Source organism: Rhamphochromis longiceps, linkage group LG3 (genome assembly GCF_057381845.1).
Source record: "Rhamphochromis longiceps isolate RC_006_pf linkage group LG3, R_longiceps_female_GT1.1, whole genome shotgun sequence".
Classification (NCBI taxonomy): domain Eukaryota; kingdom Metazoa; phylum Chordata; class Actinopteri; order Cichliformes; family Cichlidae; genus Rhamphochromis; species Rhamphochromis longiceps.
In genome coordinates this window covers 21,071,963-21,095,164 of record NC_140559.1, presented here as the reverse complement: position 1 = coordinate 21,095,164, position 23,202 = coordinate 21,071,963, and the positions used below count along the sequence as shown (strand labels likewise).

The window sequence follows — 23,202 nt, the reverse complement described above, 5'->3', positions numbered from 1 at the left end:
TAGGCCATTATGGCAAGGCTGGGATGGTCCATTTGGTAAAGTAAATCCGTTGGTCATCTTTCTTTGCCTTTAGACAATAATTCTGATGGTATAAGAGCCAAACGGGACAGGCAAAAAAAAAATGCAACTTGACCAACACTGCAGATAATATATATATATTTTTTTCATTGTAACCCTCACAGCTCGTCTGACTGTGAGTCCCAGCAGCTCTCAGTTCTTTAAAGGAGCCCTTGTGTCTCTGAGCTGTGAGGAGGACGACAGCTCTGCTGGATGGACTCTGAGGAGAAACACAAGCAATTTACAGAGGACTCAGTGTGGAGCTGAATGGGGAAAACCAGTTACTTCAGCTAATTCTTCCTGTAACATGAGCTACATTTTAACACAAGACAGTGGAGTTTACTGGTGTGAGTCCAGAGAGGGTCCCATCAGTAACATGGTTAACCTGACAGTCACTGGTAAGCTGAGTGTGTGGAGTTAGTGTTGATGAAGCTGTGTGTAAATGGATGAAATGCTGTAGTTTGTCTCTGTGTTGAGGTGGATCAGTGATCCTGCAGAGTCCTGTCCTCCCTGTGATGGAGGGAGATGACGTCACTCTGCTCTGTAAAACAAAGACCACTCCCTCCAACCTCCCAGCTGCTTTCTATAAAGATGGCTCCCTCATCAGGAAGCAGCCTACAGGTCACATGACCATCCAGCATGTTTCCAGGTCTGATGAAGGCCTCTACAAGTGTGACATCAGCGGTCATGGAGAGTCTCCATCCAGCTGGATCACTGTCACAGGTGACACACTCACCTGTCTGTGTTTCTGCAGCTTTCAACATTCACAATGTGACGACAACTTAATGACTGTGTTTGCTTTATTTCAGACAAACACACCACCACACCTCCACCTACATCCACACCTCCACCTACATCCACCTCTCCTCCTGGTTCCTCTCTCATACCGGTGCTGTCATGTGTTGGATCAGTCTGTGTTGTGGTTCTACTGGTGTTACTGGTGCTGCTGGTGAGACGATGTGTTCACAGGAAACCTGAAGGTGAGACTCAGACTTCTGGAATGTACAATTGGCGTTTTTGTTTGCTGAGTAATCTACACTTTTAATTTTGGTTACATGTCTTTGATGGTAGAGTTAAACATGTAACATCAACATATCAAATAGTGAAAAACAGCCTTTCAAACAGAGGAAATATTTTTGTAGTTTTAAAAACTGTGTTTTGCACTTATTGCTGGTTGATGCTTGCCTCAGTGTCGGTCAGAACACAAGAACAGAGGCCCTCTTATTTCTTTGTGGTCATTTATTACAAGCTTGTAAGCAGGTAGATGTGGTATATGTGGCACTACTGGGAACTACTCACTGGTAGTAAAACAATGCACAACACCACATGCACTGGACTTTTTGCTTGGTTGCCACCAGAGATGGGCAGGAACGCGTTACTGTAATCTGATTACTTTTTTCAAGTAACGAGTAAAGTAAGGGATTACTATTGCAAAAACGGTAATTAGATTACCGTTACTTTCCCGTAGGAACGCTGCGTTACTGCATTACTAAAACCGTGATTTTTTTGCAAGAATGTCTCATGACAGTGACATAAGCGAGTGTGCCGTTCATGACAACAGCTGTGTGCAGATCAACAATGGATAATACACCGAGTGCGGGAGGGAGTATGAGCATGCAGCATTTAAAGCGTGGAAGTACTGACCTTACTTTGAGTTTGATTCCATAAAAAGTGACAAAAACATTAGTGTCCATTGTGCGTGGGAAGAAAACTTCTTTTTACAGTGAAAACCCCCCTAAACTTCCAAGCAAGCACCGAGTGCGCTACAACGTAAGAACAACAACAACAACCTGTTGCAGTAATCCACCTGGCTACCCCATCAGCAAATGGCGGGGAGTCTCTAGATCAAGATAAGAAACAATGGACGATACATAGCCTGATCCCTTTGAATTTAGGACGCCCTCCAGTTCAATCAACAGATTCCTGAGAACATCTTCAACCACAGGTTGGGTACCAACAGTTACATAGAGCATTGTCTTAATAGAGTAATTTTCCCTTCCCACAAACCACCAAAGTGTGGGGCACTAAGTGTTTTAAATTTAAAGTAAATCTTCTGTTTGGTAAAGATCTGTTGCAAAGTGGCACATCACTCAGTAATTTCTTTCTGTAGCTCCCTTTTATCCCCCCAAAAGATATTATCTCAGATAATCTCTCTGGGTGCTCCTTTGTGAGCAATAAATGTTCTTAGGGCCATGAGGTAAGAATCAATATCAATATGGTTTAGAAGGTCAAGATGTACAGCTCTAGTTGTCAAGCACTTAAAGATGATGCCGCATCTCTTTTCAGTCCTTTGCCAGATCTTAACCCTGAATGGGCCAAAGCAGTCTGCCTCAGTGGAGTAAAGAGGAAGTCTGGTAGGTCAGTCATCTGTGGAAAACCAGGCTTGGCTCTCCATTATTTGCAGTAATTGCAGTTGGATTAATAATGGTGGAGAGCATTCTTCCTCATAATACCCAGAATGCTCAGTTGATATCTGCAAATAGTCTCTCAGGTCCAGGATGACAAGAAATGGTCATAATCCTGGATGAGAAGTTATGTAAAAGAGTTGTTTGGGTCCAGTGCAATAGGGTGTCTAGAGCTCTGCAGTTCAATTCTGAAGTCTTTTCTTCCTCAGGGTTAGAAAACGTCTTAACTAGCCAGCTGTCTTGATCATGGAAAACAAAGGAGGAGCCCTAACTCAACCTGTTTAGCTCAGCCAGCTCTTTAAAGGTTCTGTCTCTGGTGATTCCATCATCGGGGTTTCTGGCAGAATTAACATAGCTCCATGCATATGGGTCTGTCAGGTCTTGATCTTCATCTAGCTGTGCGCCTGTCACAGCAGTGCAAAGCTCCAGGCAAGGGATAGATGACTTTATTTTTACCATAGACATTTTTTAGGGATGCAACTGACTCATAGGCCTCTTAGAAGCATCACATTAGGCATGACTGGCTAATGGAAAGGGGAGTTTATCAACAGAGGGTTCCATTGACACGCAGTCCTTCCTGCTACGGGCTATTCATTATTAGTCCTTCAAGCTGGATGTCGTATCTTTTCCTAGAATCCGGTTAAATGTGATTCTCAGGAGCACACAGGGATGACATTCTAATCCTACTGCAACCTGTTTTTAGTCAGTAATGGTCTCACAGTCATTCCTCCAGAGTAGGGAAGGCCATACACTCCTGATAACTTCTACCACTGCAGCGTCAGCAGCACTGTGTGAGTGTCCCCCTCACTGCCCTCTGTCCCCCAAACCCCACTCATCAAAGTTTCTTGAAAGCAGGTGGTGGAGCAGCTGCAAGACCAATACGAGCTCCAGGTACAGAAGATCACAAGTCTGGCAGCTTGGGTTGGTTCCTTGCAGACACCGCTGCCGGGCCCACCGGTATCCCTCAGCTGTGTGGGAGTGGCGGGTGTCTATTCTACTCCTGCACCCTTGCCAGTCCCTAGGGTGAGGCCAGTCAAGACCCAGCCTTCCTCCGCCCCTGTACCCACTACTCGGGTTGGAGCAGCGTGTCTCAGAAGGTGCCTGCACCCGTAGCAGGTGCCTGCACCTCTTCTTGCCTCCCAGAGGAAAGCAGTTAAGCAACCTCCACGTCCAACACCTGCTCAGCCTGACCTGCTGGACAGCGCAATAGAGGAACCTGCATGGCTGAGACAGAGGTCGGGGAAGCCAAGGAACCTGGTCGGCCTGAGATGGTGGAAAGAGCAAGGGAGAGTCCTGCTCCACTAGAGCCCGAGGTCGGTGGAAGGGACAGTCCTGCTTGGTCGCCTGCCACGCCGCCTGGGAGCCTCGGCCCATGACAACAACTGCTGTGCTGCCGCCCCTTGCCATGTAGGCTGCCTCCAGTATAGCTCTGTTGCCCCTGCTGGACATGCATGTGGCCCCTGGACCCACCTCATCACAGAGATATTGCCAGCTGCATGAGCTAGCTTTCATGACGATTGGTGATGAGATAGATTTATCAGACATTTTATGGGAAGATAATGGAGTATTTGTTTTATGAATCAGGCCTCTCGTTGCCATGCTCAATACTCTTGAGCCAGACAGTGAAGCTATGGAGCGACTTCTGAGGAAGTTGGCTGATAAGATGAGGTTTTCCAGACAGATAGGCCACCAACATGGAAAAATGTACATCCTCTTTGACCTATCAGAATGGTCAAACATGCACTAACATGAGAATAAACCCTCATGTTAGTGCGAAGAAATGCTCATGAACAGGAAAAGACTGAAACAAGGTCATGGATGAGATCGGAAACTATCACTTCCTGCCAGTACTATTTATTTATTTTTCAGGGTTAAACTTTATGCTTCTCACTTTTAATAGACTTTTTTTGGTTTACTTCTTTTGTCCAGAATGTGTAAACGTTATCATCTTAATCCAGTGTAGGTTTTTGTCATGTGTTTAATGTTGCTCATTGTGTGTTTGACTGTGTTTGTGGTTTGTGGTTAACAGAAGCTAACAGCTCTGCAGTCGTCCAACATCCTGTCTCAGATTTTTGAAAAAGTTGCAGGTGTGAAACCACAGTTAAACTCAATTCTATTTACCTAAGTGTCTCTACTTAAATTCCAAATTTAAATTTTATAAACATAACTATTTTGTTGTTTGTGTGTTTCTGATATGTTGATCCAATGCAAGCATCATTGTGAAAAGTAGTCATGTTTTCTATGTAAATGCTATTGTCCGCTACTAATGATCCAAATGCTTTTTGTGTAGACATTTCTGTAACAACAGAGCTGTCTTTACAATCAGCTCTGCTATCAACTGTATGACCTACAGTGATGTCTTCCTTATTTGTTTTATTCTGTAGAGAGTGCTGTAATCCACTCAGCAGTCAGAACAGAAGATGTCACTTATGGACAAATCATCATCAAAAAGAAGCAAAAAAGTTCAAATATGAGAGGTAAAGCTGCTTTTCTTCCAAAATGCCCTTTCTTTACAGACATGATCCTTTACAGACAACTGCCATACCATAATTTATTTATATAGCACTTTAAAAACAATACAAGGTCAACAAAACTGCTGTACAGCAGACATATAAGAAGTACAATAGGAACAATAAAAACAATAAAAAATAACAATAAAGTAACAGTATCAGTTACCCATTGGTTCAAAAGCCAGTGAATAAAAATGTTTTTAACCTAGATTTAACGACCACCACTGAAGTAGATTGCCTGAAGTGAAGAGGAAGATCATTCCAAAGCTTCAGGGTTACAGTTTAAAATGCTCACTCTTCATTTCGATTTAGGCACTGACAGCGACAGCTGCTCAGCTGACTAGAGTGAGGCCAGGCCCTATTAAAAGAGAGTTGCATTAATTAAAGCATGAGGTTATCAAAGCATGGATGATAGTGTCCCGACTGGAAAGGTTTAACCTTTGACAGACATCTGAGGTGACAGAATGAAGATTTCACCACCCCATTTAGGCTACATCTACACTAATCCTGATACATTTGGAAATGGATATTAAAACTGATATTAATCTTTAACAGGGCTGTCAAAATTGAGAGCAAACAAAACAACTGCTGTATAATGCCCTCCTATATCTCAGTTTAATCGGTCACATGACTGCATGATACGACTAAAATGAGCCATTTTTTTTTTACGAAAGCCTGTGGTTACACTGTCCACACTGTGACGTGAAAATAGTGTTTTCAAATGTATCCACTTGGAGAGCATTTTCAAAAAGCCTTGACCGAAAACGCTGTCTCAGTGTGGATGGAGGGCCAAGATAAACAAAACAAAAAACTGTTCTTAATCAGTCTTTACTACCATCTTCTGCAGAGATGTGCAGCTTGTCATTTTCATCGCCTTTCACAATTCCTACATTCTTTTCATTGTACTAACATCTGGGTTAGTAGGTCTATTAATTATATTTACTATGTATGTAGCATGCTGACATTTCCCAATAAGCATGAGGCTGATGGGAATACTATGATATCTATTGGTAATTAGAGTTCATTGGTTGCTTTTAAAAAGTCATCAGAAAATATAAGAATTAAGACAGCAGGAATAAATAATAAACAGGACAAATATACACAATTAAGAGAAAAATATACCAAAACAAGAGAAAGGTACACAACAGAAAAGGAAGATCGCCCCAACTGACCACGTGCTCAGTGAATACCTCAGGCAGCAGTAACCCAAGAAAGAAGAGCAAAAGGAGTCACCATCATGGAAGGACAGGCCCCTGCACGGTATGTACCACCGGCAGATAGAGGAGGTGGCTGATATCCAGAAATCCTACCAGTGGCTGGACAAAGCTGGACTGAAAGACAGCACAGAGGCACTAATCATGGCAGCACAAGAACAAGCTCTGAGTACAAGATCCATAGAGGCTGGGGTCTATCACACCAGGCAAGACCCCAGGTGCAGGCTGTGTAAAGATGCCCCAGAGACAATCCAGCACATAACAGCAGGGTGCAAGATGCTAGCAGGCAAGGCATACATGGAACGCCATAACCAAGTGGCTGGCATAGTGTACAGGAACATCTGTGCCGAGTATAACCTGGAAGTCCCGAGGTCAAAATGGGAGACGCCCCCAAGGGTGGTGGAGAATGACCGAGCTAAGATCCTGTGGGACTTCCAGATACAGACGGACAAAATGGTGGTGGCTAACCAACCCGACATAGTGGTGGTAGACAAACAGAAGAAGACGGCCGTAGTGATCGATGTAGCGGTTCCGAATGACAGCAATATCAGGAAGAAGGAACACGAGAAGCTGGAGAAATACCAAGGGCTCAGAGAAGAGCTCGAGAGGATGTGGAGGGTGAAGGTAACAGTGGTCCCCGTGGTAATCGGAGCACTAGGTGCAGTGACTCCCAAGCTAGGCGAGTGGCTCCAGCAGATCCCGGGAACAACATCAGAGATCTCTGTCCACATGTGTGTGTGTGTGTGTGTGTGTGATTTGTTTGCTTGATTCTACTTTTTCAAAATTCTGTATTGAGTGCTTGTGCCAGAATGATGCCGACTGATCAAACTGATTACAGCATGTCATCATGATCATGAAGAATCATGTTCATCAATTCAACCTTCAGTGATGTTCTATGAGGAGTAAAATATCTCAGACTGGTTTAAATTTGGCAGATCTACAGGTCTGTGGACCACATTTGGCCATAACTAATTGTGTAGTCTCAGCCTCAGGTCCACCTTACCTCAACAAATGTGTTGTAATTTTTGACGATTGCCATAACTGAGTGTTAAATCTCACAGCATTGTTGATTTAGCAAACAAGTTGTAAACAGAAATAATTAGTTGGGATTAGGAGATGTCTAAGCAAACAAAATAATCAAACTTAACCTACTTTAATACAATGAATTTTTTTTTACTTCTTTCTGCACGTGAAACCCCCAAAGCAACTTCCTGTTGTTGATACCAGTTAACTGTAGACTGAGGGTGATGAGACCTCTTACCACAGTGTGTCCTGGTTTGGCTAACATAAGTGTTCATGTTGTGAGAACAACATGTGTTGTGCTCTGTGGTGAAGCGTCTCAGTCTGCATTAGAAGAAGATGGCAGCTTTGTGGTCGTCTGCCTCCCATGTTCACAGAAACACCCACCAGCTCTTTCAGGTCAAAAGTTTTTCAGCAGAGGTGGTAAGAAGTGGAAAAAGACTGAAAACCCACAGCTGTGTATAAAGGTTACTGCTTAATATCTGATTAAACCAAAATAAAAATGCCCTGCAAGAGCTATAGTGTAACAATAAAAAAATATACTCCCAAAATTTTTTTGTTCTTTTTCTAGATTTAGTGCTTTCAGTGGGAGAAACATTTCTTCCCTCATCCAAGTGACTTCTTCAGTCTCAGCTTCTGTCTCAGAGGTGTTGCGACCCCCTCTGTTAGGGGACAGGGAGGTAACATACATATGCCCTCACTTAAAACTAAGTGAAATAAAGCTTTTATTGCAAAATTCAAACAGAAAACCGACAGGGCCACGTTCTGCCAACCACTGGGCATATAATCAGCACACAATTAACTAACACACATGTGAGTGAAAAACTAAAGCTAACCTCACATGCTGTAACACCACCAAACTCTACTCCAGTTAAGTTCAACCATAGACAGAGATTAACAAGCAAACTTGAAAACTATGAACAGAGTTTGGTGAGCAAAGTTCAAAGAGAGAGAGGCAAAAGGGACAAACTGCATGTTCAGTCCTAAGCAGCAGCCCCCAGAGTGAAGGATCTCCAGCCTTCTGTAGCCACAGGTGAGCACAATAAGCCAATCATTGCTACACGTAGGACCACAGGATCCCCAGGCAGCCAACCATCTATGTGGGTTGACAAATTTCAATCTGCATGCAGGAGGGCTGGCACGGGTCTCCAGCTAGCCAATTGTCAGTGAGTCCTGGCACTCTTAGATTTGCTTGAAGAGAAAAAGGCTTTCTCACTTTCTCCGAGGCTAAGGGCCGTAGCAGCAGGTTTCAATCTTATAAACACATTTGCAAAATGACTGAAGCTGGCCAAATGAATGAACAATGAGCTGGGAGGTCAGTTCTTTGATCATTAAATGGCCTGTATTTGTATAGCGCTTTACTAGTCCCTAAGGACCCCAAAGCGCTTTACACATCCAGTCATCCAGACATTCACACACTGGTGACGGCAAGCTACATTGTAGCCACAGCCATCCTGGGGCCCACTGACAGAACACTGGCACCACCAGGCCCTCTGACCACCACCACCAGTAGGCAACGGGTGTCTTGCCCAAGGACACAACGACCAAGCCGGGGCTCAAACCGGCAACCTTCCGATTACAAGGCAAACTCCCAATTCTTGAGCCACGATCACCCCGTGTGTATTAATATACAAAATATCAGAACAGAATCAACCTTTTCGGATTTACTTACGTGGATGATTGAGCATGCATTAAGACAAATAAAACAGTACTCTTAACATTGTAAATGCAATTATTTCTATGTGTTTAATTGTGCAGGGAGTGATCCAGCTGCAGCAGTGAGAACAGAAACCATCAGTTATGGAGAAATAGCCATCACACCAAAAATTCTTAAATTACTGTAGTCTTCCTCCGTAACATAAGTATGAGTTGTACTGTCACATATTTGTCAGCTAAACTACTATCTACCTACATAAATCTGAGCCTACAGTCCCACATGCTACAAATCCCTTTTCGAGAGAATACACAAGTAATCTTTCTATTTGTGTATACATATCAACACAAGACTGACAACACAAGTTGAGAATCAACAAAGAGACTTCAAAGTGACAGATATAAATGGAGGCTATAAACCTACAAGCCTAACAGCTCATTACTGCCTTGATTACCTGTTAAAGATCAGGCTCTGGCTGCTGGGCTGGGGTCTGTCCAGACTCAACATCACTTTAACATGATTCTCTGGTTCTTCACCAGCTTTGTGGCAGCTGTCTGTGCAGATGTTGTTAATGTCGTTTTAGTCGTGTGATTATTGATTTGTTAAAAAAAAAAATTAGTTGAAATCAGGAACATTGCAGTTGGTTGTTGCCATTTACATCTCTTACAAAGAACTATTGTGGTCATCATAAATAATATCTTACCATCTTTAGCTCACGTTACCTGTGGTGTACCACAGGGTTCAATTTTAAGTCCTCTGTGATTTTCTGTTTACAAGTGACTTGGTCAAACTTTAAACACCCACGTCTCCTTTCATTGTCACACCACTACTCACCATTACTCCCTGAAGCTCTCACCTCTATCTCACCCAGGGAATGCTGCAGAGAGAAAGAGAGAGAGACTCTGAAACCAGCAATCATGTGGCCTTTTAATGTAATTTAAAGCACATGATCAGCTAATTGCTACAGATCAGTGGGTTTCAGATTTGAGTTTTCTGATTTGTTTCAGTGTGTTATGAAGCAGTTAAAGCGTGGAAACTATGCAAGCTATATAACTATGAAGTGGTTCTCTGGTCTTATTTGGGACTGTGTGATGCAGAGGTGGAGACAGAAGGTCTTGATTGAACTACAAAGCTTGTAATCATGTTTCCTGTTGTTTGAACTGTGTGTGTTTGTGTTCAGACTTCAAACCAGAGCCAGACATCGTCTACTCTTCACTGAAGTAGTCCACCAGTCCAACCTCTGACGTCCCCCTAGCACCTCAGACCAGAGGACATCCATATACCACAGAGAAGGAGCTTGAAGGATAGACCAGCCACAGAAGGCGAGGTGTATATATATATATATATATATATATATATATATATATATATATTTTTTTTTTTTTTTTAACAGGGGTTTAAAATTTTGACTTAAAATAAACAATGATAAAATACATTAATGCTTAATTAATTAATTAATTAATTAATTAATCTATTGCCACAGTAACGATGCCATTATTTGTAGTGTCTGGTTTCTATCAGCTGAATAAATTTTTGTTCTCATTTGTTTTCCTTGTGTGGTTCTGTGGGTTTCACCACGTTGTTAGATGGAAAATGTGACTTCTTTCGGTTTGGTTGTGGCTAACCGATACGCGCCTCATTTCACTGCAGAAAACAAAGAATAGGCATTAAACCAGAACTACAGCAGTATATGTAACCTGCCAAGAAGAGTCTCAGTACTGAGTGTGTGTGAAGAGGTTTGATGCCTTTTCTTTAGTCACCCGGAACTAAATGATAAGGGAAAAACTCTGAATGCAGATAATATCTTTCTTTTTCTTTTTCTTTTTTAATTTCAGGCAGAACAAAAGAAACACAGCTTCTTAAACATGAATCATCATCAAGCATCTTTCCATTTTATTTATATAGTGAAGAGCAAAACCATGTAAATACAATACTTCGATTAGATTTACCCATTGTCAGTCATCTTGAGTCTGTATTGCCTTTGGTTATTAGACTGAGAAGCCTATCCAAATAACGCTTTTTGCCATGGGGCGAGACAAGTGGCAAAGGTTTGCATGAACTTGGGAGCGAGGACATGAGATGTCCAAAGAATATCTCATAATGTTGTGGATTGCATCTAAGTGTATCATTGAAGTCAACTCTCCGTGGTCCTGATATTATATATTTGTGATATGCAAAAGGTAAACAAGAGCGTGGGGGGCACTGGTACAAATGTGCACTTTAAGTTGATGATAACTGTTTTAGCTGAACCCAGCAGTATTTTAAAGGTGAAAGAAATTCCCCTTTAAAGGAATGTGGTTTTATGAAAGAAACAACCAGGAAGACCTGGTGTTTTATTATTGATATACTTTGCAATAACTCTTTTTACAGTGGTTTTGTTTATTTTAATTCTGAAAAATGGTTTTCAGTTTGTTTTCTCCCAAACACCGAATGAGGGACATGTTTTGTGTAGGACACAGTTGTAATGATATTTTATAGTCCAGGGAGCACTTTTAAAGACCTTCTATGACTCTGTGCTGGTATCCGTCATTTTTTACAATGTTGTATGTTGGAGCAGCAGTTTATCAGCAGCTGAGAGAAAGAGGTTGGATAAACTCATCAGGAAGGCCAGCTCTGTTCTGGGATGCACCCTGGACCCAGTGCAGGTGGTGGGAGACAGAAGGACTCTGGCCAAAATAACATTTCTGATGGACAGAGTCTCCCACCCCATGCATGTAAATGTTGCTGAACTGCAGAGCTTCTTCAGTGACAGACTGCTGCATCTTCGAGGCATGAAGGAGCGTTTCTGCAGGTCCTTCCTCCCTGCAGCTGTCAGACTGTACAATCAGAACTGCTCCCAACAAACACAGATGTTTACATCTGCGCTGTAACTTGCACTATTTCATCAACCGATTCACACTATAACCAGGGTTTGTCTCTTATCTGTATTTTATTGTATTTCATTTTAATAACTATACAGTACTCTGTTTTTGGTAACCATTGTCCTTGATGTAAATATGTAAAAAATTGAATGTTTCTGTTCTGTGTCGTGTGTACTGTTTGTTTGTATATGTGTCTTTCTTGTTGCTGTGATGATTCTATTCTATTTATTAATTTAATTGGAACCAAAAGCAGAAACATTGGGCATTGAAAAACAAGCCACATTCAAATGATTTTCATCAGATGCATTTCTTGTTTATATTAGAAGTACAGCCTAATCAGAAAGTCCCTAAAACTCAGTTTCCACAGTCTGTTTCATCACCATCCTGACGACGTATTTACATAAAATTAATCTTTATTAAGTTAGATATAAAACAGTCATTGTATCAAGAATTGCACATATACAGCTTTGTCTTTTCTCTTTTCTACAACAAACCCAGGAAGTATAGGGCTTTGGAGTTGACGTCACGCCGCAGTGCATTGTGGGATCGCGGCGCCATGTCAGTAGGCCAGAAAGCAAAACAAGCGCACAGTGTTGGAGTGTTGGATTCGGGACTGCCAGAACCATGCTCAAAATCAGCGCAAAAGACAAAGGGCTGTATTGCGACCGATTGTGCCCAGACGCCAAGAGACGGTACTTTGGAAAAATTGCGTGCATCAGTAATGTGGACCCGTATGAAATAAGGAAGTGGAGTGGAAACCCAGAAGACCTACCGCCTTTGTCCTATCCCGATATCTTCGCATACCTTGTCTGTGGAGTCAGCGCATACACAGCGAACCAGTTTAAGAATTATAAATCCCTGGAGGCCCACATCCAATTCACGAACGGCTGGGTGCAAGATTTGTCCATCTTTAAGCCTCCACGCTGTGAGTACGTTGTCGTTAAGACAAAGGTAAGTTGCTTTGAACTTGATAACTTTCTAAACAACTTCCTTGTTACAGTTTTTGATTTGCACGTACAGCCAACCCATGTATATTAGCCTCTGTTAATCACAGGCCTTTTATTAAAAGTAGTTTTTGTGTGTTTCAGGTACTGCACTCACAACGTCTGAATGAAACTGCATTACAGCCATGGGTCATTGTGAGCACCAATGGGAGAGTTGAGGCTGCTCACTGCACATGCATGGCCGGAGTTGCAGAGACCTGCACCCATGTTGCTGCTCTTTTGTTTAAAGTCGAGGCTACAGTGCGTATCAGAGGCACCAGAACTGTAACAGACGAGCCAGCATATTGAGTATTGCCCGGAAATATGACCAGGATACAGCCCGGGGTTGCACATAACATTGACTTCTCCTCAGCAGCTGCCCAAAAACGTGGTCTTGATGAAGTCATAAACACACCCTCTGCATCGATAGGCAAAAGGAGGCGATCGCAAAAAAGGCAGATTCCTATTGCAACGCTGGAGGATTTGTCACCATTACTGGATACGCTGCAGAAGCACAGCAAAGCAGTGACTTTGTGTGGAGTCGAAAACTATTACACCAACTACACTACACAGTCACCCACATTACCCCAATCACTGTCTAAAGTTTCTTATGGCAGCAAGTGTTACAGAGGCGCAGGCAGAAGAGATTGAAGCACAGACTAGATCGCAGTACATGACCCCTGCATGGTTTCGCTGGCGTGCATGTAGAATCACAGCTTCGGCTATGCATGCTGTTTTGGCTACAAGTTTGAACACTCCAGCCCATAGTGTTGTGAATCGTGTGTGTTACCCAGAAAATACCTTTTCTACTGTGCAAACAAGGTGGGGTATCGAGCATGAAGAGGATGCAAGAAAGGCCTACAACGAGATAATGGCATCGCATCACCGCAATCTGCAGGTACGTTTATGTGGTTTCTGTGTGAACACCAATTTTCCGGAAGTAGGAGCATCTCCAGACGGACTCACAATATGTGACTGTTGTGGTAAGGGGTGCCTGGAGATAAAGTGTCCTTTTAAACAACGAACGGCCAGCATTAAGGAGGCTTTGGCTGCGCAGGACAAAGACATTTGCTTGGAGGTAGCTGCTAATGGTCTTCAGTTGAAGCAGGCGCACCCATACTACTGCCAGGTACAAACACAAATCTTTGTTACGGGCGCCAACCACCGTGACCTTGTTGTGTGGACACAGAGAGACCTTGCTGTGATTCGCGTCTTCCCTGCCGTGGATTTCTGGAAACCGCGCTTAAAGCAAGCACAAGACTTCTTTCGTAAAGTGTGCCTTCCTGAACTTGTTGGGAAATACTTCTCGAAACAACGTGCTGCTCTAAATAGCCTGTAATGTTTCATGTTGTGGTTAAAGATTGATGACAGCTGTGTGGTGCGATGTAAATAGTTTGCATTTCATTTTTATGTGATTGTTGTGTACATGTGAATAGATCTATAATAAAGAAAAACAAACAAATATACACAGCAAAATCTCCAGTGTTAAATTAACACTAGAGAGTGTCTATATGGGTCCACAACACTGTTGAGTGTTAAATTAACACTTTTGACAGTGTTATATGTTTAAAAGTAACCTAGTCAGTTTTGAAGATTAACAATGGCTAACACTGAGCAGTGCTGATTTTCTAACACTGGAATATTTCTAACATTTTGAGTTATTTTCCAGTGTTAGAAAATCAGCACTGCTCAGTGTTAGCCATTGTTAATCTTCAAAACTGACTAGGTTACTTTTAAACATATAACACTGTCAAAAGTGTTAATTTAACACTCAGAGGTGTGGACCCATATAGACACTCTCCAGTGTTAATTTAACACTGGAGATTTTGCTGTGTACTATTCTTTTTTGTTTTGTTAAAACAACTTCACACAAAGTACAACTATTTACAATGTACTGTACATCCAAAGAGTGTCAAGTGTCATTTGGCCCTGGTTTGACAACAGCACTGGGGCACATATTAACAAAAACACAGCAAACCTTAACGATCTTATCAAGAAGTGTTGTGTCTTCAGTATCACATGATAAGAGTAATCGGATTGGCATTGTAGTGTGTAACATTTTGAACTTGTTGCACAAACTACCTATTACTCGAACCATAGCTGAAGCTGTATCCTTTGTCTGGCCTACTGTCATGGCGGCGGGGGGCGTGGCCCGCCTCCTGTGACATCACGCTCCAAAGCCCTATTGTTGATTGAAGTCCAACATCTCCCTCTAGTGGCCACATATAAACATGTGTGAGGATGGTGTTCATGTAAAATGTGAATCATAGTGTTCCAGTCAGTCATCAGTGTGTCTCTGCACAGCTGTAATTAAAATGTGTTCAGAGGGCCTCAGTGTCTGAATGGTTCCAGTTCAGCTCCATAACAGCAGCGTCCCTGGTTTGATTCCTGTGTTTCAGCTCATATCTGCCTCTCTCACTGAGGGGGACGTCCACTACATGGACATGGATTTGTTCATCAACCAAACTACAGATCACTGAGAGCAGAGGAGATTAAATGTTTTTCTTATGATCTTTTTGAATGGAGGAGTGTGTAGTAGACTGTATTCAAATAGTGGTTACTTTTATTTTGCTTATTATTCACAATACACAAACACAATAGATGCACTCATGTTATAGTCATTTTGTTTTTGTGGCAGTTTTGCGTAACATCAAAGTGTTTCAAAAAGGGACCTATTATTCTATCATTCATATCTTTAAAGAAAGAGAAAAAACAGCCCCAGCTCTCTTTAAACCAATAGAAAGCTGGTGCTCAGAGGAAGAGGGCGGGCTTCACTTGGTGTCAGTGACAGAAATGAAAAAAAGCTCAAATGAGTGAGAAGGACGATGAAGGAAACATCTGTGCTGTGTCTGCTCTGTAAGTAGAATCTCTGTGTTTGTTTGAATTCTTGTACTTTGACTGTCTGCTCTCCTGATAACTGATAACTGATGATGGAGGAGAAGACATGAAAAACAAATCAGGCTGAATTCAAGTTCAAAACACCACGAGGACCAACTGCAGGTCTGAACTGACTCTGTATCTTTGCTCAGGAGTCGAGGAAACACAGCAGGCAGTGAAAAGATCAAATCATTCACTCAATATATCAACACAGCTGCACAGAGGACATTTGCAGCAACTGTGTGCTATCATGACAAAATGGACCAAAATTTCTGAGTGATGTTTTCATCCCCGTTTTGTAAATAATTAAGTCGTTTTAAAACAAAGGTGTGCCCAAGCCGGTAGCAAGGTGTAACTAATAAAATGGCTTTGTGATTGAATATTTAATAGTAAAGGTGGTACACAGATGCCATTGCTCATTTTGTCTTGCCAGTAAACTGGCCATAGGTGTGAATGCAAGAGGTGTCTTTTTCTCTTTGAGTTAGCTTTGTCATGTATTTTTTAGAAACTTTATCCACTTTCTAAACTTTTGTTGTCGAAATCTTACTGAAACATGGGGGTTTGTCAGATGTTTGTGTAGATTTGTTCTTTATGTTCACCTCAAACCAACCTGAGTGTCATTTCTCTTTAGTTCTGATCTCACTGCTGAGCTGCACAACAAACCAAGGTCAGTAACCTTCTTCTGTCACAGTTTAAACCTGAGAAATGCTCACTGATATGACCTGATTGGGTTCATGTTTCACAATGGAGCTCACATATAAAATTGACGTAATTAAACAGCTCTCTGGAAAACGTTTAAAAGATCATCAGTTTTTCATTTTAACCCTCACAGCTCGTCTGACTGTGAGTCCCAGCAGCTCTCAGTTCTTTAAAGGAGACTTTGTGTCTCTGAGCTGTGAGGAGGACGACAGCTCTGCTGGATGGACTCTGAGGAGAAACACAAGCAAACAACAGAGGACTCAGTGTGGAGATGGGTGGGGGAAACCAGCTGGTTCTTCGTGTAACAACAATGTTTTCCCTCATGACAGTGGAGTTTACTGGTGTGAGTCCAGAGAGGGTCCCATCAGTAACATGGTTAACCTGACAGTCACTGGTAAGCTGAGTGTGTGGAGTTAGTGTTGATGAAGCTGTGTGTAAATGGATGAAATGCTGTAGTTTGTCTCTGTGTTGAGGTGGATCAGTGATCCTGCAGAGTCCTGTCCTCCCTGTGATGGAGGGAGATGACGTCACTCTGCTCTGTAAAACAAAGACCACTCCCTCCAACCTCCCAGCTGCTTTCTATAAAGATGGCTCCCTCATCAGGAAGCAGCCTACAGGTCACATGACCATCCAGCATGTTTCCAGGTCTGATGAAGGCCTCTACAAGTGTGACATCAGCGGTCATGGAGAGTCTCCATCCAGCTGGATCACTGTCACAGGTGACACACTCACCTGTCTGTGTTTCTGCAGCTTTCAACATTCACAATGTGACGACAACTTAATGACTGTGTTTGCTTTATTTTAGGGGAACACACCACCACACCTCCACCTACATCCACACCTCAACCTACATCCACACCTCCTCAATCACTCTCTCCTCTTGTTCTCTCTGTGTTGTCATGTGTTGGATTAGTGTGTGTTGTGGTTCTACTGGTGTTACTGGTTCTGCTGGGGAGACGATGTGCTCACAGGAAACCTGAAGGTGAGACTCAGACTTCCTGATCTTTCATGTCTGAGTTTGTTTAGTAGAATAAAGTTCACATTCATATCACTGTAACACCTTTCTTAAATATTCATTTTGAATCATTTCAGCAGACCAAGAAGAAACTGGAGAAGATGACATCATCACTCATGTCATATATACCATTTTCAAAAAGTTAAACCATCAACAACAGCCAGTCAGAGAACCTTCATGGCAGTTTTAACTTCTTTTTTAAGAGATTTAGGCAAATGTTTTAAAATGACTGCATACAGATCAGCTCAGGCCTGTGACTAAGATGGCTGCTGAGTATGTGACTTGAATTTAGTATGAAGGCAGAATTAGATTTAGGTCCTGAGGACTTACTGACTTTAAGCATGTGAAGGATAATCAGAAGTGTAAAATTTTTTGTAAAAGTGAAAAAAAAAAGATTTTCCTGATCTGATACCATCCAAATCTGAAATCATAATATTGATTTTATATCGTTCTTATGTGTCTTCACTTTGTTTCAAAGCTGTCTAACTCTGTACTTACTGAGTGTTGTTCACTGTGAGCTGGACTGTGTGTTTGTGGTCTGTGGTTAACTGAAGCTAACAGCTCTGCAGTCGTCCAGCATCCTGTTTCTGATAGAAAGAAACACTTCAGCTGCAGGTGTTTCAACACAGAGCTGCTCATTTTAAACACAGGAAGGATCATGTAGATTTGGAAAAGCATTTCTCTACACTGAACCTTTTACATTTGATTCACTCTTTTTCCTCTATTTTATATTTCGTCAGCATTTAAAATCCCATTTATATCAGTATCTGTACCATAATTCTGACTCTCACTTCTACAGTTTTAATATTTTGATAGTGAATGACATGCTGACCAGATTTCAGTTATGATTTTAGTTTGACTGTAGTCTAAAAGGTCTTCTCACTGCAGTGAGTCCTGGCTTGGCTAATGACAGTGGTCGTGTAGTGGAAACATGTTTGCTTTGCTCTGTGGTTAAATGTGTGAGTCTACATTAAAAGAAGATAGCAGCTTTGTGGTTGTCCACCCTCCTTTTTCACAGAAGCACCCACTCAGCTTATTGTGGTCACTCGGATTCTCAGCAATGGTGTTAAAAAGAGAAAAAATAAACAAATTAATTTTGTACAAATGTGCTGATTTTGTAAAGAATTGTCCATTAAACTTCCCAGGGGACTCAGGACTGTGATGACTCTTAATTTGAAATCCTGCCTCGAGTGCCCCTTCTTCAAAAGGATGCTCACCATCCTTTGGTTCCAGCCAGAGAGGAGCTGTTTGACTTCCTTTTACTTGTCAATGGAGGAGTCATCTCCCTTGTTCCCAGACTCAGCTTTCACTACAGGAATTATGTGATTTTGATTGGGAATAACAACAGGTGAAGGGGCCATCACCTCAAAGATGGAGTCCTATCAAGCATCGCAGGCACGTGGACCTCTGGAGGACAATGATTGTTTAAAAGAAAATACTAAAACAAGTCAGTTGGAGAAAGGAGTAAGCAATAAATGATTGTCTTTTTAATGTCATTTACTGCAAACAATGAACAGATTGTTTCAGCTCTTCTTGTTCCAGGTTTGAATTTTTGGAAGAGAAGTAATTGCATGTTGTTGGTTCTTTACATTACAATATCAAGTACTTTGAGTCAATTGTGCTATATCAATAAAATTTAATTTAATTATAATGTGATTAGGTCAGTTTTTGAGTATTTTTCTCAAATTCTGAACAAAAGAAACAAAATTTAAAAGATGTCATGTTTCAATTCATTTCAATTTTTGTGTGGGTGTGACATATGGCTGAAAATATTATATAATAAGATTAGACAACATAAATTGAAAGACTTTTCTTAATCTTTTTAGTGTTCCCGAGATCAGGATGAGCTGCAAAATGTTGCAGAGGAAATGGGTGTCTGAAATAGTTTCAGTTCACAGGGTTGTGCAGCACCCTCTGGTGGATAAACATCTGGGGTTTAATATTTTGTCCCCCAACCACACAGATCAATTATAAGCTGTTTTCTTCGACATATCTTATATTTCTTGAGTGAAATTCTCCAGAGGTGATTCATAAACAGCTGATTACTGATTTCACACCAACCATATTGGCTGTGTGCATGAGAAAATACAGCAGCTTCCTGATGAACAACTTTTCATTGTAAAGGTATAGTTGCTTGATAAGCTGTCCTTACCGGAGGCCTGAGGCCTTAGAAACTGCCAGGTAAATACTCACAGGTCTTACCCACACTATATCCATGTGTGAGGCTATGACTTAGTGCTAGTGATGTGACGTTCTGTATCGAGGCTTCGAAGCTTGTGTCGAGTAATGGAGGGGGCGTTTCCGCGATGCGTGTATCGAGGCTTGCTTCATTTATGGGAGGAGCTGAAAATGATGACGTCCGAAGCCTCGCTGCCCGGCTGTACCACGTGACTGGTTCATGAAGTGGTTCGAACTTTGCCGCGAGATATGACAGCGATATAAACCCCTCAGACTTCATTCAAAATGTGGGTGTTTGATGGAGAGTTGCGGTTAGTGAGAGTTTGGAGACCGTTTGGAGGTTTATGAGAGTGAGGAGAGAAAGTCAGGAGAGAATGGAGCCAGCTAAGAAGAGGAGGATGTCCTCCCCTGTGTGGGAACATTTTGATCTTATTCCTCCCAACAAGGTATGTAAATTTCTACAGAAGATGTATTTTCATAATACTGATGGTGCAATACAATTTGTGTTAAGCTGTCTTGACTTTTGTACAAGGTGAAGTGTTTGCTATGTGCCAGGGAGCTGGGATATAACAACAACACCTCATCCATGCTTAGGCACTACAGAGCTTTGCATGAGAATAAGGGGAACACCGATTGTGGAGCAAGACCAGGTGAGCCATCAAATGCAGTGATAATATAGCATGCAGTAATGTTACTAAATAATATAACAATATTATACAACTGTAATAAGTTACATGTGTGATATTTATATTTGTGCTTTTTCTTTATTGTCTTTCCTCAGGAGAACAATCTCAAATAGATGAAGACCTGGTTAGCATGGTGATTGAGGACTCCCAGCCATTTAGCATTGTGGAGGACAAAGGATTCAAAAGATTTGTTAAATCATTAAATCCTAGCTATGTTCTCCCCACTAAAGGTCATAAAAGCAGTGAAAATTTAGTTTTTACAGAATAAAATATGGGCAGGACTGACGCCTCAGTGTGTAGCTGTCCATACCTCAACGTTACAAAAGCACAACCACTGTCCACACCCCAACCACACCTCACCTCACAGTAAATGATCATTTCCATTTCAAGCATTTCCAAATAATCATTTTCCATACTGCCAGTATAAATATACACAGTATACTGCCATCACTACAATATACATGTTTTACACACTCCTTTTGTTGTTGACATTTACAGGCTGTGTGCAAAAGGCCACACTCTTCAAATTCATGCCAACTAATATTTTTACGTCCAGTAGGTGTCCTACTAGAGCAAATGAAGCTTCAAGAAGCTTTGCGCTGGGGTGAACCAATTGGATGAAAAGCTTCAGTGCTTCATGAAGCTTCATCTGCCCATCACTACTTAGTGCCCTTCACTCCAAATCTGGAAATCCCAGAAATGTACAAGATCAATAAGAAGTCAAAAGGAATTAGATTGGAATGTGGAAAACAACACTAGAGGCCAACTTCAAGCACAAGAGAGTCCAAATCACCATGAATTGTGAAATTTACAGAAGAGATGTCCCCACTGCTGTTTTAACAAGACTGTGGGCGGGGTGTAGTTTGCAGCTCAGCTACAGGGGAGGGGTGGAGCAGTGGGGTAACGGTGTGGTGTCAGGGGAGGCTGACCCACACAGCTGTTCTCCATCACCTGGTCATGCCTTTGCTATTTCAGTAGAATGCCAGGACCTTACGAGAGAGCATTGTGTGCTGCGCAGTATGAGTCGGCTGAAAAGCTGCCCAAGCAAATAACCGAAGAGACTGTAAATAAAACACTCACTAACCTGCAACACCGTGGCTGTCACTCACTTTATAGACTGGCTAAAGGATATGGAGCAAACGTTAGCCAGCTCTCACATAGATGACATCAATCACTGATTCTCTGATCCACAGCATGAGGATCTACAGTTGGATAGTCCAGCACAGCATGGTGTTTCAGCAAAACTGTGCGTAACCCAGTTGAAGAAATGGGTTCTAATAAGAAATTATTATATTATATTATATTATATTATATTATATTATATTATATTATATTATATTATATTATATTATATTATTCCTTTATAAGTAAAGGAATTGTCTAGTTTTGGAATAGTTATTTTAATCGTTTTAATTGTATTGCTACATGCAATAAGTTACATGAACTCATTTGTTTTGTTTTGTTTTTTCACTTCCGCTGGGTCTTGTAGCAGCTTTTATTTTGAACATCTACAGGAAGTTGCGCATCAGCATCTCATTTGACTATGTGCACGTTAGCATATGCTACTTCCGGTGCGGAAACTCCTGTGGGGAGCTTTGTTTCCGGTGTCCTATTCACGCCCTGTTTACGGTCCAAAACAAGTTAAGCAAATGAATGAATCAAGCGGCGATTTACATTTCTATAGATGTTTTGGGCATTTACCCAATATATCTGTAAATGATGTTCATCGACTTGTGATATTTTTCCCCACGCCTCAGAGCAAAAGAGAAAATGGATTCAAATGTTATATTTCTCAGCTGTCCCTCATTTATCATGGGTGTTATGTTCTAAAAATAACCAGCGATAGGTGAAATCAAGTAGCCAATTTTATTTTTTGACGGTGCAAAACGTTTCGTGGACATCGTGGACATACAGTACTGCACTTCAGAGTCACACTGCTAGCATCGATGCAGCGATTCTGTACTGTACAGGAGAGACGTCACGGAGGAGATTGTCTGCAGCGATCAGGATGCAGGACACAATGTGACATAAAAAAACGTGCAAACTTGCACTAAAAAATCCGTGAAACAGCGAGGTGAAAGATGAACCGCGTTATAGCGAGGGACCGCTGTAATTTTGAAGGTAAGTCACAACATACCCCTCCTATATACTAATGTATAGAAACCTTTACCAGCAATCGTTCATTTTTTGTGTGGCTTTTTTTCACGGTTTGTTAGCATGCTGTGTAGGTGTGTACTTGACTAGCTGATATCGACATAATGGGGGAAACATCTGGTTTGACTATTCTTCACCTGTAGTTTGAATGCTGAACATTTGCCTGTTTAAATCATAATAACTGTCACTATACAGAGATGTGCTTCTGAATGTGGACGATGTGTGTAAACAACTGATCGATCTAAACTCTTTAAATGTCAAAATTGATCATTAGATTTTTTTATGACACAACAGTGGCGAGTGTTCCCACCTTCTGCTCTTTGTAACTTAACGCAATCTTTCCGTTTTCGAGTTTTGCACATGATTTTGGAGTGTATCTTCGCAGTAGATTGACTGCAAAGTAAAGCTACCGGAAATGTACAACCCCACATCCGGTCTCAAACCAGGAAGTTAGCATTTTCTCGTGCACAGGGTCAATTAGCGCAGCTAGTTAAAACAGTTCCAGCAACGTATTAGCTACCACCAAAATAGTGTGGTGAATGTTAGGTAGCGCAGCAAGTTGTCGGTAAGTCAGCTAATAACTTACCATCTGTGATGCTAGCAGGAAGAGCATCTACGTTTGCAGGCATGCTAGCTTTCTAAATGGGTTGCATATGTTGAAATAGCATTTGATCTATAAATTATTATTTTAATGTCACATTTTCCAAATCAACAAGGGAAGTTTATTATGTGCATTAATTACCTAATCATTATATTATGACTATTTAATCCTTTGATTTAATAGTATTTAATCGATTTATCTTAAGTAGACGAGTGTTAATATTATATAAATAAATATAACAAAAGTTGGATATAATTTCATAACTTGTTGTGCCCACTTTAAATGCTA

The 23,202-nt window shown here is 41.5% G+C and overlaps 2 protein-coding genes and 1 long non-coding RNA gene across 3 annotated transcripts; all 3 read left to right on the top strand.

Moving 5' to 3' along the window:
- Positions 1 to 157: 157 nt before the first annotated feature.
- On the top strand, positions 158 to 10,181 carry LOC146673378 (Fc receptor-like protein 5; the record flags this gene model as incomplete). Its single annotated transcript, XM_085400945.1, has 5 exons — positions 158 to 455; positions 535 to 780; positions 867 to 1,037; positions 4,847 to 4,939; positions 10,041 to 10,181. Coding segments are annotated over 5 exons (852 nt in total), but the record flags the coding sequence as incomplete, so codon positions are not given.
- Positions 10,182 to 15,529: 5,348 nt separating this feature from the next.
- LOC146673377 (Fc receptor-like protein 5) lies at positions 15,530 to 17,380 on the top strand. The gene is made up of 5 exons (XM_085401939.1): positions 15,530 to 15,560; positions 16,213 to 16,248; positions 16,414 to 16,674; positions 16,754 to 16,999; positions 17,086 to 17,380. Exons 1-5 carry the CDS (start codon positions 15,530 to 15,532, stop codon positions 17,280 to 17,282), a joined length of 771 nt encoding a protein of 256 aa, XP_085258065.1. The 3' UTR covers positions 17,283 to 17,380.
- Positions 17,381 to 19,540: 2,160 nt separating this feature from the next.
- LOC146673376 (uncharacterized) lies at positions 19,541 to 20,724 on the top strand. Its single transcript, XR_014910504.1, has 3 exons — positions 19,541 to 19,919; positions 20,006 to 20,123; positions 20,255 to 20,724. It is a non-coding gene; the product is annotated as an uncharacterized LOC146673376 (long non-coding RNA).
- Positions 20,725 to 23,202: the final 2,478 nt, after the last annotated feature.

Bases quoted from the DNA above. Each gene is read 5' to 3' on its own strand.
- LOC146673377 (XM_085401939.1), top strand. From the start codon at position 15,530: ATGAAGGAAACATCTGTGCTGTGTCTGCTCT. The intron at 16,249-16,413 runs GTCAGTAACCTT...TAACCCTCACAG, and splicing joins GAGCTGCACAACAAACCAAG to CTCGTCTGACTGTGAGTCCC. The intron at 17,000-17,085 runs GTGACACACTCA...GCTTTATTTTAG, and splicing joins CAGCTGGATCACTGTCACAG to GGGAACACACCACCACACCT.